Source organism: Aethalodelphis obliquidens, unplaced genomic scaffold, assembly GCF_003676395.1.
Source record: "Aethalodelphis obliquidens isolate GAN/ISIS:26980383/991018 unplaced genomic scaffold, ASM367639v1 scaffold98, whole genome shotgun sequence".
Lineage (NCBI taxonomy): Eukaryota > Metazoa > Chordata > Mammalia > Artiodactyla > Delphinidae > Aethalodelphis > Aethalodelphis obliquidens.
The window spans coordinates 2,253,881-2,271,903 of record NW_020838042.1 but is presented as its reverse complement, the minus strand read 5'-3'; the positions used below and the strand labels follow the sequence as shown (position 1 = coordinate 2,271,903).

Below are 18,023 nucleotides of genomic sequence, written 5' to 3'. Positions count from 1 at the left end.
TAGTTATAAAATTAGTTTTAATTTAAACCCCTTTTGATGTAATATTGTAATTAAGTTTTGAGTTCTATTCACTGTATTTTAATAGTCTTATATCAGGAAATAAAATACTAATATGGGAAATTAAAGAAATAATTTGTATGAGATTTTAGAATACTTTCCCTGCTAGTTCTGAAAAGCCTGCGTTGTATATCTAATCACATTTTATTTTGTAAGACATTAAAGTGTATTCATTCATTGTATTAAGAGCTGAGATAATATGTCCACATTTTGAGAATTAAATTAAGAAAAAAAGTTAAAAATTTAACTTTGTTATATCAAGAGTTCTTTTTTGGGAATTAAATATTATTTCCTAAAAAAGTAATTTTAGAAGAAGTTCTTCAAAGAAATCTTTATTTAAACATTTCCCAGTATATGTTGTACTATTTAAACTATTTCCTCTACTATAATACCAAACAACCTATAACTGTTTAATCTTTTTGCCCCTTTATGTTGTTGTTTGTAATACCTGAAATAGTTCCAAAATTTACTTTGAAGAATATGTGACTTAATAAAACTATAAATGTAAGGACATAAGAGTACAAAGGTATAGCAATTAGGAGAGTGGGTTAAGTATAAAAGAAACTGTATGCAGATGAATGGAACAGTGTATTTCCATTGATAAAACAGTGATGGAGGGAAAATTATTTATAAATATTATTGAGAAGATGAATTATTAACTAACTGAAAAAAATGAAGTTAGAACCTTGTGTCAAATGTTACACCAAAACAAGCTACCACATAGATTAAAAAGTCAAAAACATTTTAATCATAAATTTTGGAGAAATTTTTAATAAAACTTTAAAAACATATGGGGAAGCACAAAAATCAATGGAAGTGATCACAAACATTGTAAAAATACCAGAGCCAATTTTAAAGAAAAATGAGATAAGGAAAACACTTGTCTGAGTAAGTCATTAATAAGGTAGTCACCAGAAAGAGACATAAATGACCATTAATCCTATGAAAAATTGTACCTCAAATTGTAAAGGATGTAGTACAAATTTACAAAATGAGATATTTTTTTACGTACTAAAGTGCAAAAAGAAATCTAAAAAAATAAAACAAATGAATATAACAAAACAGAAACAGACTCATACAGAGAACAAACTAGTGATTGCCAGTGGGCAGAGGGGTGGGGTAGGGGCAAAATGGGGGTATGGGATTAAGAGGTACAAACTACTATGTGTAAAATAAGTAAGATACAAGGATATCTTGTACAGCACAAGGAATATAGCCAATGTTTTATAGTAACTTTAAATGGAGTATCATCTATTAAAACACTGACTTACTATGTTGTACACCTGAAACTAATATATTAACTCAACTATACTTTAATTAACAAAAGAAATTGTAAGGATGTAGTACAAATTTACAAAATGAGATACTATTTTTTACATACTAAATTGCAAAAAAAAAGAAACCCAAAAGATATAGTAAGTGCAGATCTGGCAGCAATGAATTACATCTCACTTATTGGAGGGAATGTAAATTGAATGTAAGTTTTGCTGAGGAAAACTTTTCAGATATAGATACATAGAGATATACATAAATAGATCATAAACATAATTTAAAAGAGTGGAAAACTTAAAATTAATTTATACAGCTAATAATGGGAAATGGTTAAATGAACTGCAGAAGCAATTAAAATCTGTTTTTGAAAAATACTTAATGACATGGGAGAAGGCTCACAATAAATTGCTTAGCTCAAAATGTAGTTCTACATAGAGGGAACTTTCCTCAACATAATAAAGACCATATATGACAAACCCATAGCCAACATCGTCCCCAGTGGTGAAAAAGTGAAACCATTTCCAGTAAGATGAGGAACAACACAAGGTTGCCCACTCTCACCACTATTATTCAACATAGTTTTGGAAGTTTTAGCCACAGCAATCAGAGAAGAAAAAGAAATAAAAGGAATCCAAATCGAAAAAGAAGTAAAGCTGTCACTGTTTGCAGATTACATAACACTAAACATAGAGAATCCTAAAGATGCTACCAGAAAAGTACTAGAGCTAATCAATGAATTTGGTAAAGTGGCAGGATACAAATTAATGCACAGAAATCTCTTGCATTCCCATACACTAATGATGAAAAATATGAAAGTGAAATTAAGAAAACACTCCCATTTACCATTGCAACAAAAAGAATAAAATATCTAGGAATAAACCTGCCTAAGGAGGCAAAAGACCTGTATGCAGAAAATTATAAGACACTGATAAAAGAAATTAAAGATGATACATATAGATGGAGAGATACACCATGTTCTTGCATTTGAAGAATCAACGTTGTGAAAATGACTCTACTACCCAAAGCAATCTACAGATTCAATGCAATCCCTATCAAACTACGACTGGCATTTTTCACAGAACTAGAACAAAAAAATTCACAATTTGTATGGAACCACAAAAGACCCCAAATAGCCAAAGTAATCTTGAGAAAGAAACACGGAGCTGGAGGAATCAGGCTCCCTGACTTCCGGCTATACTACAAAGCTACAGTAACCAAGACAGTATGATACTGGGACAGAAACAGAAAGATAGATCAATGGAACAGGATAGAAAGCCCAGAGATAAACCCACGCACGTACGGTCACCTTATCTTTGATAATGGAGGCAAGCATATACAATGGAGAAAAGACAGCCTCTTCAATATGTGGTGGTGGGAAAACTGGACAACTACATGTAAAAGAATGAAATTAGAACACTCCCTAACACCATACACAAAAATAAACTCAAAATGGATTAAAGACCTAAATATAAGGCCAGAAACTATCAAACTCTTAGAGGAAAGCCGAAGCAGAATACTCTGTGACATAAATCACAGCAGGATCCTTTTTGACACACCTCCTAGAGAAACGGAAATAAAAACAAAAATAAACAAATGGGACCTAATGAAACTCAAAAGCTTTTGCACAGCAAAGGAAACCATAAACAAGACGAAAACACAACCCTCAGAATGGGAGAAAATATTTGCAAATGAAGCAATGGGCAAAGGATTAATCTCCAAAATTTAGAAGCAGCTCATGCAGCTCAATATCAAAAAAACAAACAACCCAATCCAAAAATGGGCAGAAGACCTAAATAGACATTTCTCCAAAGAAGATATACAGATTGCCAACAAACACATGAAAGATGCTCAACATCACTAATCATTAGAGAAATGCAAATCACAGCTACAACGAGATATCATCTCACACCGGTCAGAATGGCCATCATCAAAAAATCTACAAACAATAAATGCTGGAGAGGGCGTGGAGAAAAGAGAACCCTCTTTCACTGTTGGAGGGAATGTAAATTGATACGGCCACTGTGGAGAACAGTATGGAGGTTCCTTAAAATACTAAAAATAGAACTACCATACGAGCCAGCAATCCCATTATTGGGCATATACCCTGAGAAAACCATAATTCATAAAGTGTCATGTGCCACAGTGTTCATTGCAGCTCTATTTACAATAGCCAGGACATGGAAGCAACCTAAGTGTCCAGCAACATATAAATGGGTAAAGAAGATGTGGCACATATAAACAATGGAATATTACTCAGCCATAAAAAGAAACGAAATTGAGTTATTTGTAGTGAGGTTGATGGACCTAGAGTCTGTCATAGAGAGTGAAGTAAGTCAGAAAGAGAAAAACAAATACCATATGCTAGCACATATATATGGAATCTAAAAAAAAAAAGTCACGAAGAACCTAGCGGCAAGATGGGACTAAAGATGCAGACCTACTAGAGAATGGACTTGAGGATGTGGGTAGGGGGAAGGGTAAGCTGGGACAAAGTGAGAGAGTGGCATGGACATATATACACTACTAAACGTCAAATAAATAGCTAGTGGGAAGCAGCCGCAGAGCACAGGGAGATCAGCCTGGTGCTTTGTTACCACCTAGTAGGGTGGGATAGGGAGGGAGGGAGGGAGGGAGGGAGATGCAAGAGGGAAGAGATATGGAGACATATGTATATGTATAACTGATTCACTTTGTTATAAAGCAGAAACTAACACACCATTGTAAAGCAATTGTACTCCAATAAAGATGTTTAAAAAAATGTAGTTCTATGCATACTAGATATTGTGTAAATAATCAAGGGTAACAGTTTACTAAAGTAAAATAAAAATAAAAAATAACATATTACAAAATAAACATAAGGTATGCAACCACCAAATTATGTTTGACACATAATTATGCATATGTGAGTGGTAAAATATGATTAGCTCTTCAAGGTTTAGTTTTACATGGAAAGAACTGGAAGTTTATGTAAAAAGTAATAGTTGTGGGCTTCCCTGGTGGCGCAGTGGTTGAGAGTCTGCCTGCCGATGCAGGGGACACGGGTTCGTGCCCCGGTCCGGGAAGATCTCACATGCTGCGGAGCGGCTAGACCCGTGGGCCGTGGCCACTGAGCCTGCGTGTCCGGAGCCTGCGCGTCCGGAGCCTGTGCTCCGCAGCGGGAGAGGCCACAACAGTGAGAGGCCCGCGTACCGCAAAAAAAAAAAAAAGTAATAGTTGTATATAATGGGTATTTTTTTCAATTTTTTATCTTCACCCTTTTTAGTTTATAACCAGAAAGTAACATTTAAATAAATACTGAGTCGGTGAAACCTAAAGATATGCATCGTGTTATAAGGGGTGGAATAGATTATACAGTACAAATGTAAAATCAAGTTTGTAAATTCTCCCCAAAATTCCCTAGAATTTCACTGTGATACTACAGAACAGAGCAGTGTCTTTTGAAAAATAAAAAAACATTCATTAAGTGGCATTAGTAAACCTTCCATCTGGTAACTTATTCAGAGCTTTGTTATCACATCTATCAATCTGATTTAGTTATATTTTTATCTATGAAGGTTAAAAGTTATCTTACTTAAAGGCTCAGTATAATTAAGTTAAACTCCATTAATTGAATCATAAATGCAGTTATTAATATACAGACAAAATGTAATAAAATTAGGTGTGCTAAAGCTCTTTGGTTCAGTAATATATAGCTTTGTATATATGTGGCATTGTTCAGAAGACTAGGCATAGATTTTTAAATAAAATATTATTAAATAATGTGTAAACTACTCTTATTAAAATTAGAATTTAAATGACTATTTTATAATTAATGTACATAATTTATTTTTAGATGTTTGAATCACGTAGCTTTCATTTTAAGTAATTTGATTTATCTGAAACTAGTCAATGAAATTGAACAATGAAACTCGTTAGTATTCATCAGTCAGTATAAATGCACTTTCTTCTTTTTAATTTTGAGGCTTTACAAAACTCTCTACAAGAACAACAAAATGGCCTAAACTATCTCAGCACCACTGTGAAAGAGATGTCAAGGAAAGCGCCCTCTAATATTAGCAGGAAATATCAGTCAGAATTTGAAGAGATTGAGGGCCGATGGAAGAAACTCTGTGCCCAGCTGGTCGAACATTGCCAAAAGCTGGAGGAGCAAATGGCTAAACTCCGAAAACTTCAGGTACTTCAAGATTTTACTTTTTATATTCATTTTTTTCTTTACTTGTTTGTCTCCTAATGATGAGTTACAAAATTTAAAGACATTTAACCTCCATAGTCCCTCAAAGTCAGTGATAAGGTCAAAAGACACAAATCTGTCTCAAAGGAGTATAGTCTGCCTATTGATTTTAAGAAAACTTTAATTAAGAGTTCTGCTTCTTAGATTTTCTTTAGAATTAGTTTTTTTTTTTCACCAATACCAATAGGACTTAAACATGTTTTTAGCTCAGTAATTTTCAAAACCCATCTTTTCTTTAGTCTGGTTGTCCTCTAAATAGAGGTATCATTTAGCTTATGAATAGATAAGAAGTTATCTACCATGTAATATAGTCATATCATTTCATCAGCATATTTCACTTGTAATTTTATGTATAAATTTGACCCCATCACCTTCTACAAACCAACTTCTACTGACTTAATTTGTTTGAATAGTGCCACCTGATCACCCAAGCATTAGTAAACCAACAATTACACTGTAGTCTAAAGTTTAAAACATTTGGTGATGCAGGTAATATCTCTCTTATGTGGTAAATTATTGTGAAGAATGTTAATGCTGGGAAGAATCTTGAAAGCATCATGGCATGATGGAAAAGCATTGGAATAAGACGCCTTTGGATCTAAATCCCAGTCCAGCTACTTAGTTGTTTTTTTCTTACCTTTCACAAACCAAAAGACCAAGCAGTTTTAAATCATTCTTTAAAGCACAACATCCACATTTATGTGTCTCTACGTAGGAACATATGTGTACATGCATATACATGCATACACACATATACATAAAAACATTTTTATCAGTACCACTGGCGAAAGAGGGTACAATTACTTGGTCCTTGCCATCAAGGAGCCCATGTTCTGGTGAAGGAGAAAGGTGAGTGTATTTTTTTCCTATTGCTGCTGTAATAAGTTGCTGCAAATTTAATGGCTTAAAGCAGCACACATTTATTATGTTACAGTTCTGGGGGTCAGAAGTTCAATGTCAGTCTCAGTGAGCTAAAATCAAGGTATAGGCAGGGCTGTGTCCTTTCTGGAGGCTTTAGGAGAAAATTTGTTTCCTTGTCATTTTTAGCTTTTGGAAACTACATTCCTTGGCTTACGTTTCCATCTTCTGTCTTTAAAGCCAGTAGTATAACACCTTCCAATTTCTCTCTTACACTCCTGCCTCCGTCTTAATAAGGACCCTTGTGGTTATATTGTGCCCATCTGGATAACCCAGGATCATCTCCCCATCTCAAAATCCTTAACTTAATCGCATCTGCGAATTCCTTTTTGCCATATGAGGCACCGTATTCACAGGTTCCAGTGATGGGGGCCTGAACATCTTGGAGGGTCATTATTTAACCCACCACAGTAAGTAAATTAAACAGTGCAGTAAACGTTATGATAGTGGAAAGAGAAGAAAAGCAACATAAACTGGGAAAAGGGGTTATGAAATGTTCTTGGAGCATGATTTATCTTACTACACCTTGAATAAGTAGAATTTAGGCACCTAATAAAAGAGGAAGAAAGAGTTCCTGACAAAATGGAGCAGTATGTTCAATTAACTGGAAGTAGTTCAATATTGGGGAGACAAAAGATATGTTTGGAGATTAATAAAATATGTGATTGGAGAAGTGGTCTGGGGGTAGATCGTGAATGGGTTGGTCACCATGCTTTGGAATATGAATTATAATCTAATGGTGATGGGATTAAAAATAATGATAAGGTGGAACTGTTACTTTAAGGGGGGAAAGATAAGATAATATCTGTGTTTTTAAAACATCACTTTGAGAAGAGGAAGGAGGAGAGAATAATATTGGCACCACTGTGGAGAATGGATTAGAGTGGAGTAAGACTGAAGCAGATACCAAAAAGAGCTAATGCAATAATCAAGGAGCCAATAATAAGATCTAAACTAGGACAGTGGTGATGTGAAGAAAAGAGCAAAACTAGGCTCAAAAGATGTCAGCCAGATAATAATGTTGAAGTTTTTAGATTCAGTCAAATGCTTTTAAAGTCATTATTATTTATCATATTGAAGAGGAAAATTTCTGAGAAGCACACATTTTCAATAGAAATTTAATTAAGAAAGGAGAAAGTAGCACATCTGGACAGCATAGTTGAATTGTAGGCAAATAAAGGAGTTTGAAAAATCATACACTTGAAAAGTAGCCCCCAAAAAGCAGCAGAACAAACAGACATTATGTGAGAAAATAATGGGATGTACTTGGCTATTTACAAATGATAAAAGATGACATTTTCCACCTGATCATTACTTTACCCTGGTCAGGCAAATGGGAAACGAAAAGCAAATTTTTTCTCTCTTTAAAGATGACAAAATCTTGTTCTGAAAGTTCTCAACTGGAGGGGCTATGTAAACTGTCAACTGTAGAAAACAGTTTTTTGGAAGTTCAGGTTTAGGGAGGCTATAAAGACACCATTACATTGAGTTTACTGTTCATAGTTTGTTTTATGTACTTAAGGGCACATTCTTAGTATCATCATGAGTTGTTTTGTAACTTAAAATTTCTCTAGAGGGGGATATGATTTAATGTTCTCAAGAGCAACATCATAAAACCACATTTGGTAGTAATTTTTTATTTTTAACAATAGCAGACTTCATACACCAGTGCTCATACAGTAGGCCATAAAAATGCAGTCTTAGAGAAAATATTCTTTTCCTGAAGAGCTACATAGAGACATCCTTCAAACATGGGAATTGTTCCTAGGCTTGTGTTCAAACATATCACCGTGATGAATTGTGTTAAGATAAATCAGCACCCCAATAATGCCTTAAAATGGGTCTCTGATTTCAGAATCACATAAAAACCCTGAAGAAATGGATGGCCGAAGTTGATGTTTTCTTGAAAGAGGAATGGCCTGCCCTTGGGGATTCAGAAATTCTTAAAAAACAGCTGAAGCAGTGCAGGGTAAGATTTTTATATGATACTTTTCATATGAAGACTTTTATATGGAAAATATTATTTAGTTATATTGATGATTCTGAACCAGGGGCAGTTTTGTCCCTCTGGGGGACATTTAGCAATGTCTGGAGGCGTTTTCATTTGTGGCAACTTGGGGTGGGGTAGATGCTACTGGCATCTAGTGGGTAGAGGCCAGGGATGCATCTAAATATCCTACAATGCACAGAACAGCACCCCACAGCAAAGAATTACCCAGCCCCAAATGACAGTAGTGCCAAGGTTGAGAAACTGGGCTAAATAAGAGAGAAATAGACAAAATATTGCCTTTTACTCAACACTCACTTTACAGTATTATTTTGATATAACATGCAGTTTAATTTAAAGGTAAAGAATTTTTTGAGCTATTTGTTATATCTTATTACAGGTTATCAGTCATACTATGTTTTTCTTACCATGTGTGTTGCACTGTAGTATAAGACAACGTGTATTTTGAAATAATATGATTATACAATTGTCATGCAGTGGGAGGAGAACAATCTAGCTCTTTAAAGAACTTTCTTTGTGAATAAAAGCTAAAAAAGCAAATCCATTTTAAAAATAACCTTCACACCATCTTGCTATAAACAATTATTGCAATACCCTGTGTTTGAAAATCAAAATTCCTTCAAAAATAATAATGTATAAAACTCATCATTTTTGCAGTTTTCTCACACAAAGTATTAAGCGTATTTACTTTTGTAACTAATATAAGTAGACTACAGATACATAATTCCCTATTTCATTCATGCCATAAAAACCACTGAACATTTTTTTGCAACATATATTTCAGATTTTAAAGGGCAAAATTCATGTGTAGTGTCATGATTCCTAATTATATGTTTCCTACCTATGTTGCATTTCAAATAGGTTGTGGTAATTTTTTCAGCTAACTTAAATTGAATTATTTCCTTAGCTTTTAGTCAGTGATATTCAGACAATTCAGCCCAGTCTAAACAGTGTCAATGAAGGTGGACAGAAAATAAAGAATGAAGCGGAGCCAGAGTTTGCTTCTAGACTGGAGACAGAGCTCAGAGAACTTAACACTCAGTGGGACCACATGTGCCGACAGGTATGTTCAATCTCTGTGGCTCGCTTCTTTTTAATTATGATTTCTTAATGTCTCCCTTCACCATTGCCCTTTTAAAAAGTTTAGTCTCTATGTTGTTGCTTTAAAGCACAGTTAATTAAAACTAGCCTTTGTCTAGCATATAAATTATTTTCATAGTAGATATTTTAAATAGTATATTCATCTTATTGGGGTCCTAAAATGACCTTATCGCATGCAGCTGTCATTCTGAACAATAAGGCCCTTTTCTTAGGCGTTATTTTTATTGAATCTTTTCTCCAATGCATAACTTTATACAAGTAGTTGGATCAACAGAAGATACTTTTTACTTCTATACTTGGTACAGAAATAAAATGAATGAGTAATGCATGCATATGTACAAATATGATAAGTATTTTTCACTTTTGATTGTTAAGATTGACAAGTTTGGCTTCTTCAGTACGTCCCTTTCAATAAATGGATTAAGATTGGGAAATAGTTAAGAATAGCTCAGTAGAAAACATATAAAATAACTGTACATTCACATCTGAGTTCCTCATTTTTATATAGCAGAGTGTTTTATAGATATTTATTTCCAATTTTAAGATTAAATTACGGAAGAGAAAATATTACATACACATGTAGTGTACATCAGATACTTCTTGTTCAAAAGATGAAATTTTGACCTAATGCAGTGACTGCTTTTCAGTACACTAATACCTTTTTTGAAGTTAATGATAGGTTTCATTTTACGTGTATTAGAGGCAGTCAGTCTTTCGTTATTTCTAAGTAACCTTTGAAAGTTGAAAAGAAATCATGCCAAAAGGCAAAAACTAAATTTGAAAAAGAAAGGAATTTGGACAAGTAAAAGTCAAGACAAGTCACCCAGCTAATACCATCACTGACAAATGCTCAGCAGTTCTATTAACTCACAGATGAGATAGCCCTGGGTCAGCTAGCTTGCATTCTTCTCCTGCAGTAAGCTGGTTCTAGAGGGGATGTTCAGGAAAAAAATATTACCTAGAGAATAGATTTTATCATTGATGTTTTCCTGGAAGGCCAGTATGAAAGGTATTTGTTTGTTGAATGCTTTTAATGGATGAATAGAAAGGACAACACCAGTTTATTTAGAGCAAGGGAGAGGACAACAGCAAAAAAAGTTTTATGAGAAAATGGGCGGGAAATAAGTCATTAATTTTCTTTTAAGTCACAGTGAGGATTTACTATTCATATCAGGTATGATGGGAAGCTATTAGACCTTTAGGTATAGAAGTGGCATCATGTAAAGTGTTGTTTAAAAGTTTGCTATATAATCCTGTTATATGAAGAATAGACCAAAGGGGCACAAGTGGAAGCACGTAGGAATCCCAGTTATCCAGGTAGGAAATAATACTGGCAAAGAACAGCCGGGGATGTTAGTGGAGATTGAGAGACATGAAGAAATTTGAAACGTATAATCCTCTTATGACGTCATGTTTGGTTAACTGTCCAAACCTCTCCCAATAATTTTCCAAGTTCTCCCATAGAGATAGAGCTGGTTTGAACTCTTGTTGCTCTGTCTCATTACTGTTTATTGCTTTTATGTGTATTTTACCATTATACAGTAATTAACATGAAGAGGGGCTGTGTTATTCTAGGCAAACTGGACCAAAGTGCTTGTGTGAGTCAAACTTTGTAGAAACTCTATCCTCCCTGGCCAACTTCAGCAAGCTTATCTCACTCAATGTGGTCACTCATTTTTCTTGTTTCTTCTAACCAGTTAGGCAAGTTCTTCCTTGTTATATTTTTCATCAGGGCTTTCACACTCACATCCACCCTTCCTTGATCATTATTCTTATCCTAAGTACACATTCGTTTCTTGATTTTATGTTTTATCAGACCCCATTAGAAATGGCAGTGCTTGCTGAAGGAGAATGCTTGCAGAAAGTCCAGGGTGATGGGGAGGGAGGGATAAGCATATTCAGAGTTTTCTGTTTTGAGCAACAGTGTTGGCTACTGTGCCTTTAAAGAAGGAAAGACTGCGAGCTAAGGGAGGAACCAAATTGACTAGCTTAATAGAATGATCAGTACTTCTATTTTGGTCATGTTTATTTTGGAGAAGTAGACAGTCAAAATACATCTGGAATTCAAGTGGGGTGCTTAAATTGAACGTATAAACTATGTACACAAAAATAAAGATAACATTTATGTAAGATAACTCCTATCTCACAATGAAAAGATTTGTCAGACCCACTTCCCCAAAATATTTGGCCAAATTGGATAAAATAAAAACTCTGATGGATGGAGAAGACTTTCTTGTGGATAGAGAGGCAAACAATGTGTAAGAGCAACAGCTCTGGAACCAGATTGCCTGGGTTTAGATCTTGCCTTCACCATAAACTACTTGTGTGATCCTGGAAGAGTTGTTTAATCTCTCTGTGCTTCAGTTTCCCAGTCTTTACAATGTGATGATATTACTGCCTGCTTTATAAGAATTTTAAAATAATAATTAAATGAATTTGTGTTTGTAAGGTGTACAGATCAGTATCTAGCACAGAATAACCACTTGTTAAATAAAATAAATGGATATGAAATAGACATAAACCTACATATATAAAATTATAAAGCATTTATAATTTCTAAATAAATAATGTATGATTATATATTTTAATTATTAGTGGCTATAAATTTATACTAGATAGTTATCAAGAAACACTGGATTTAGAAACCAGGTGGATGTCATTCTGGCACCTTGCAGATCATTGTCTTTCCAAGTCAATGCATCTTTTGGGTGCAGTCATCCACAGACCCCTGGGTCACTCTGCCTCATTCCTTGAGTATTTTAACAGCTGACTCACTGTTAACTCCTGTCATAATTCTTGGTGATTTCAGTTTCTTCTTAGATGGTTCTTCTAGTTCCTGAGCCCTCGGTTCCTTGGTAACCGCTCCAGTGATTTTTGTCTTCCACCCTGCCTCAGCCACTCACTCCCAGCTTCATAACCTAGACATCACACCCCGCAGCCTCCAGCACACACACAATACAACCACTATGGAACCTGTATGGAGATTCCTCAAATAATTAAAAATAGAGCTGCCTTATGATCCAGCAATCCCACTTCTGGGTATATTTACAAAGGAAATGAAATCAGGATCTCAAAGAGATATCTGCACTCCCAAATTCATTGCAACATTATTCACAATAGCCAAGATAAGGAGACAACCTAAGCTTTGGTCAGGGATAAACAGATAAAGAAGATGTGGCGCGCGCGCGCACACACACACACGCGTGCACACACACAGTATTATTCAGCTGTGAGAAAGAAGGAAAGCTTGCAATTTGCAACAAGCTGGATGAAACTTGAGGGTATCATACTAGGTCAAATAAGTCAGAGAAAAACAAATGCTGTATGATCTCAGTTATATGTGGAATCTAAAAAAGCCAAACTCAAGTGAGTAGAATGGGGACTGCCAGGGCTTGCAGAGTGGCGGAAATGAAGAGATTCTGGTCAAGTGGTACAAACTTCTGGTTTATGATGAGGAAGTTCTTGGGATCTAATTTACAGTATGGTAACTACAGCTGACAGTTTTATATTCTATACTTGACAGTTGCTGGGACAGTAGATCTTTAATGTTTTCACAATAAAAAGTAAAACGGTAATCATGTGTGATGATGAAGGCATTGACTAATCCTATTGTGGTAATCATTTCACAATATATATGTGTACTTTAAACAGTGTTTTATGTCAATTGTATCTTAATAAAGGTGGGGGGAAAAGGAAGTAGAATGGGGAGGGGCAGTGCTGAATGTTAGATTTACAAATTCTAGAACAGGAAACATGAAGAACTTTCTATTTTATCAAGAGGTTGATGCAATATAATCTGCTGAAACTGGTGGTCGATTGGTAAATTTAAGGCTAGAAGGTTGACATCACTAATATGATAAAGGTGAGGGAGAAATTGTGATTTTAACCTCAATGTTTTCACAGAAACCCTTCTAAAATACGAAACCACAAAAAAAAATTCATCTCTCTCTGATCAGTTGTAGAGCTGTGGAATGTTAAATTTGGAAAAGACCTTGGAAATCTGCTCCAATTGTTAGGTTAGTTAAGAAGTGGAGATAAAGAGAAATGAAGTGATGTTTCCAGGTTCGCTTAGCTTGTTAGTGACTGAGTACAGGTATCCAGATTCCAAAGCTGGTGTTCTTTCCAATGCACTCATGCTGTCACCTCAAAATGAATTCCTTTTCTTTTCTTTCTTTCCTTTTAAAATAAAGACGCAGACCTCCTAGAGAACGGACTTGAGGTTATGGGGAGGGGGAAGGGTGAGCTGTGACGGGGCAAGAGAGAGTCATGGACATATACACACTAACAAACGTAGTAAGGTAGATAGCTAGTGGGAAGCAGCCGCATGGCACAGGGATATTGGCTCGGTGCTTTGTGACAGCCTGGAGGGGTGGGATAGGGAGGGTGGGAGGGAGGGAGACGCAAGAGGGAGGAGATATGGGAACATATGTATATGTATAACTGATTCACTTTGTTATAAAGCAGAAACTAACACACCATTGTAAAGTAATTATACCCCAATAAAGATGTTAAGAATAAATAAATAAAATAAAATAATCACTCCTGATCCCTTTCTTCTGGTTTAGTTTTATAGCATGCAATATGTTTTTTACTACAAGTCTTTGCCTAAGTTCCGTTAGTCACTCTAATATTATTGTCACTTTGCCAACTACCTCAAAAGATTATAGCAGAGTATCTAAGTAGAAATTTAACAGCTTGTTTACTTGGGCTTATTATAGGCTCATTGACTATGCAAAATAATCTTTATACCTTAACTAGTGTAATTGTTAGATACATGGTTCTAGCTGTGTCAGAATGAAACATACATTTACACTTCAATAGATGAAGCACTACATTCTCCTAGGAGAGTAAAGAAAGTAGTTTTAATTTAACTACCTTAGGCTTAGGGTGGTTGCAAAGTGTAAGGAAAATTAATATGATGATGGTTCTGTACATATTTAGTATTTGGTAAAGTACCATGAAAACTTCATTATACTAAAAGTATGCCTTATGTATTAAGACTTTACAATTACAACTCTGTTATTTAAAAGATAGAACTCTACTTAATCCCAGAGAGAAGAATAACATCATTTGATTAGAGTTATTTTTTAATTAATTAATTTATTTATTTTTGGCTGTGTTGGGTCTTCGTTGCTTCATGCGGGCTTTCGCTAGTTGCGGCGAGTGGGGGCTACTCTTCGTTGTGGTGTGCAGGCTTCCCATTGCGGTGGCTTCTCTTGTTGCAGAGCACTGGCTCTAGGCATGTGGGCCTCAGTAGTTGTGGCATATGGGATCAGTAGTTGTGGCTCACAGGCTGTAGAGCGCAAGCTCAATAGTTGTGGCACACGGGCTTAGTTGCTCCGCAGCATGTGGGATCTTCCCGGACCAGGGCTCGAACCTGTGTTCCCTGCATTGGCAGGCAGATTCCTAGCCACTGCACCACCAGGGAAGTCCCTAGAGTTATTTTTTAAGGTAAAAGAGAAGCACTATATATAATCATTCTAATACTGAATTGAGATTTTTCCCTCAGTGTGTTACAGCAGGGTACTTTATAACAAGCTATTATCATGCACGATTTTCTCTTAGGTATTTTAAGTTTTGCTATCTTTCTGGTTAATAAGTAATAAATTCTGTTATAAAGTTAGTATTTCAGAAATGTATGAGGCTGTACAAGGCACAAGTCTCCTGTCACACATGCTGTTTTTCAACTTGTTTTTTTAATTTAAAATTAAATACCGGATAACTTTCACTTCAGTATAGATGTATTGGTGCTATGTGGTATCCTATTCTGTGTGTGTACATGTGTATCCCACTATTTATTTAACTAACTCTCCATGAAAGCACATTTGGGTTTGTTTCCAATATGTTGCTGTCTCCAAAGCTGAATTGAATAGTGTACATACAACTTTGTACACTTCGTTTTGTATGATTCATTCTTTAAAGTGGAAGAGTAGACTCAGATTTATGAACATTAAGAAATTTAATGCATTTTGCCAATTTACTGTCTAAAAGGTTGTACTATGTCAGATATTTCCCTCAACGGGTATAAAAACTTTTCTTTTCCCACATCCCTGCTCAAACTGGGCATTTTTGCTAGTTTTTTCCAGTCTCATATTTGAAAACATACTAATTTAATTTAATTTGCTGTTATTTAACTATAAATGATACTGAGCATCTTTTCACATATATATGGCCTCATTTTAATTTTATTTCTGTGAATTACATGACTATGTCTTTTATCCATTTTCTATTTTTTTCTTTTTTATGAGAGTTTTCTGTAGGTATATGATTATTAAGTTCCTAGGATATTTGGACTTGTAAAACAGCATCAAAGAGCACAAAGAATTTCTACTTCTATTGTGTGCCAACAAATTTACTCTTCCAACTGAAACAATGTTTTTCTTTATTCTCCATTTGCAGAAATGCATTACCATACACAATAGCTAAATTATGGTCTTAAGAGGATCTGTTCATTATGCCAAGGAAATGCCTGTATCTCATTTTAACACTTAGGTGAAATTAAGTGTATCCAATTGCTATGACTTACTTTCCTCCTTCATGTAAGCTTTTTACTTCTTGCTTCATCTTTTGTATCTAAGCTTTCTATTATTTACAGACTCGTCAATAATAATATAATGGTAATGTTTTGTGACTTTCAATATTCATGCTTTACTTCTTGGTTTGTTTTATGGAAGGTCTATGCCAGAAAGGAGGCCTTAAAGGGAGGTTTGGATAAAACTGTAAGCCTTCAGAAAGATTTATCAGAGATGCATGAATGGATGACACAAGCTGAAGAAGAATACCTAGAGAGAGATTTTGAATATAAAACCCCAGATGAATTACAGACAGCAGTTGAAGAGATGAAGGTAAAAGAAACCAAATAAAACAAATTGTGATTCTGCACAGTCGGCTCTTTTCTTGGTTTAATAGTAGAGGTTGCTTTTTGATTGATTTAGCTTCAAGTTTGATATACATTGTATAGAATGTTTAAACTTTTTATTTATTAAGTCTATGCATTGTGGTCACAACATAAATATTGACAATCACGGTTTGGAGCATTTTCCCCTTGAAATTATGTACTATTAAGAGATTGGAATCAGCTACTCACATTAGATGTTTCTAGCTGATGCAAATTCAAACTGGAAATATGTCAAAGTGTTATTGAAATGACAGTTGGAAATGTCAACAGGCTGTGTTAATTTGGTGGTTTAAAGGGTTTCTTAGAATTTGGGAGTACTAAATAATTTAGCTGATGGTCTTTAATATGGATAAAAGGACTGTGTTTACATGAACTTCTCTTGAAACGATAGGATAAAAAATACAACATTGATTTAGGACCAAGGAAACTGGTATGTAGAAAGGACTGGGAGGTGAAGCTTGGTAATTGGATCTACACAACTGCATTTCAGGATGGCCCCGGACAACTCAGTAGTCAGTGTAATCCTCTATTTTTTCATGTGTAAATCATCTCATTTTATAACTTGAAAGTATCAACTGAGGATTGAAACTTAAATGTAAGTAAATTACCTAGCTCAGAGTGAGCACTCAATGATTTGCAGCTATAATGATACTTATTATCTTCATGTACTAGCAATAACACATTTTTTAACCACATTAGCCTAGGTGAATTATTAATACATATTTGTTTGGTTTGAGGCCTCATGATGGAGCAGAATCATTTTGGAGCTAGACACTTGGGTTTAAAACCTGCTTTGGCCCCTTGCCAACTGTGTAAACTTGGGCAAGTTGCATAAGCCCAGTGAGCTTTCATTCCCTCATTTGTGAACTGGATATCAAAATACCTGATTTTCAGAATTATTTGAAGGGTGAAACATAAAAGTCCTAATGTAGTACACAAAATAGATGCCCCAAACTAGTTAATTATTATTACCATTATTATCATTGTTGTGTGGTAAGAAATTAATTATATGCACTTTATTATATATTTTATATGATTATTCAATGAATATTGTAATTAATAGTAGAATGTGCCCACATGAAAACTCAGATGCTTAAATATCAAAGATATCATATGGCTTTAGTCACATGGAAATTAAAATTAAAACATATAAGGAAGACTATATTTGGATAAACAGTAATAGTGTCTTTGAGTATTAAAAACTACAGAATCATTCTAATCTAACAATACCATACATCATTCATTTATCAAGAAATATTGTATACTTACTGTCAAACACCCTTCTAGACACAGAATACAGTAGTGTGCAATACATAAAAGCTACCTGACTTCTTGGAATTTTCATTCTAGTTGGGGCGGGGGGGGGGTAGGCAATGAATGGAGACATTTAAAAATTCATTTGAGATCATGATGATTTCCCAAAAAAATAAACCAGGATTGTGAAATAAATAATAACTAGAGCGCAGGTGGCAGTTGGAGGTGGTGAGATGCTGTTTTAGAAAGGGTTGATTGGTAGGGCATTTGTGAGGAATTATATT

At 34.9% G+C, this 18,023-nt stretch overlaps 1 protein-coding gene across 3 annotated transcripts in view; it reads left to right on the top strand.

Moving 5' to 3' along the window:
* Positions 1–18,023, top strand: part of DMD (dystrophin) — a 2,234,319-nt gene that overhangs the window by 848,040 nt on the left and 1,368,256 nt on the right. For all 3 annotated transcript variants that reach the window (XM_027096086.1, XM_027096084.1, XM_027096085.1), the window contains exons 23-26: positions 5,291–5,503; positions 8,334–8,447; positions 9,394–9,549; positions 16,262–16,432. In XM_027096086.1, coding sequence (XP_026951887.1) covers positions 5,291–5,503; positions 8,334–8,447; positions 9,394–9,549; positions 16,262–16,432 — 654 coding nt within the window. The remainder of the gene's footprint in view (positions 1–5,290; positions 5,504–8,333; positions 8,448–9,393; positions 9,550–16,261; positions 16,433–18,023) is intronic.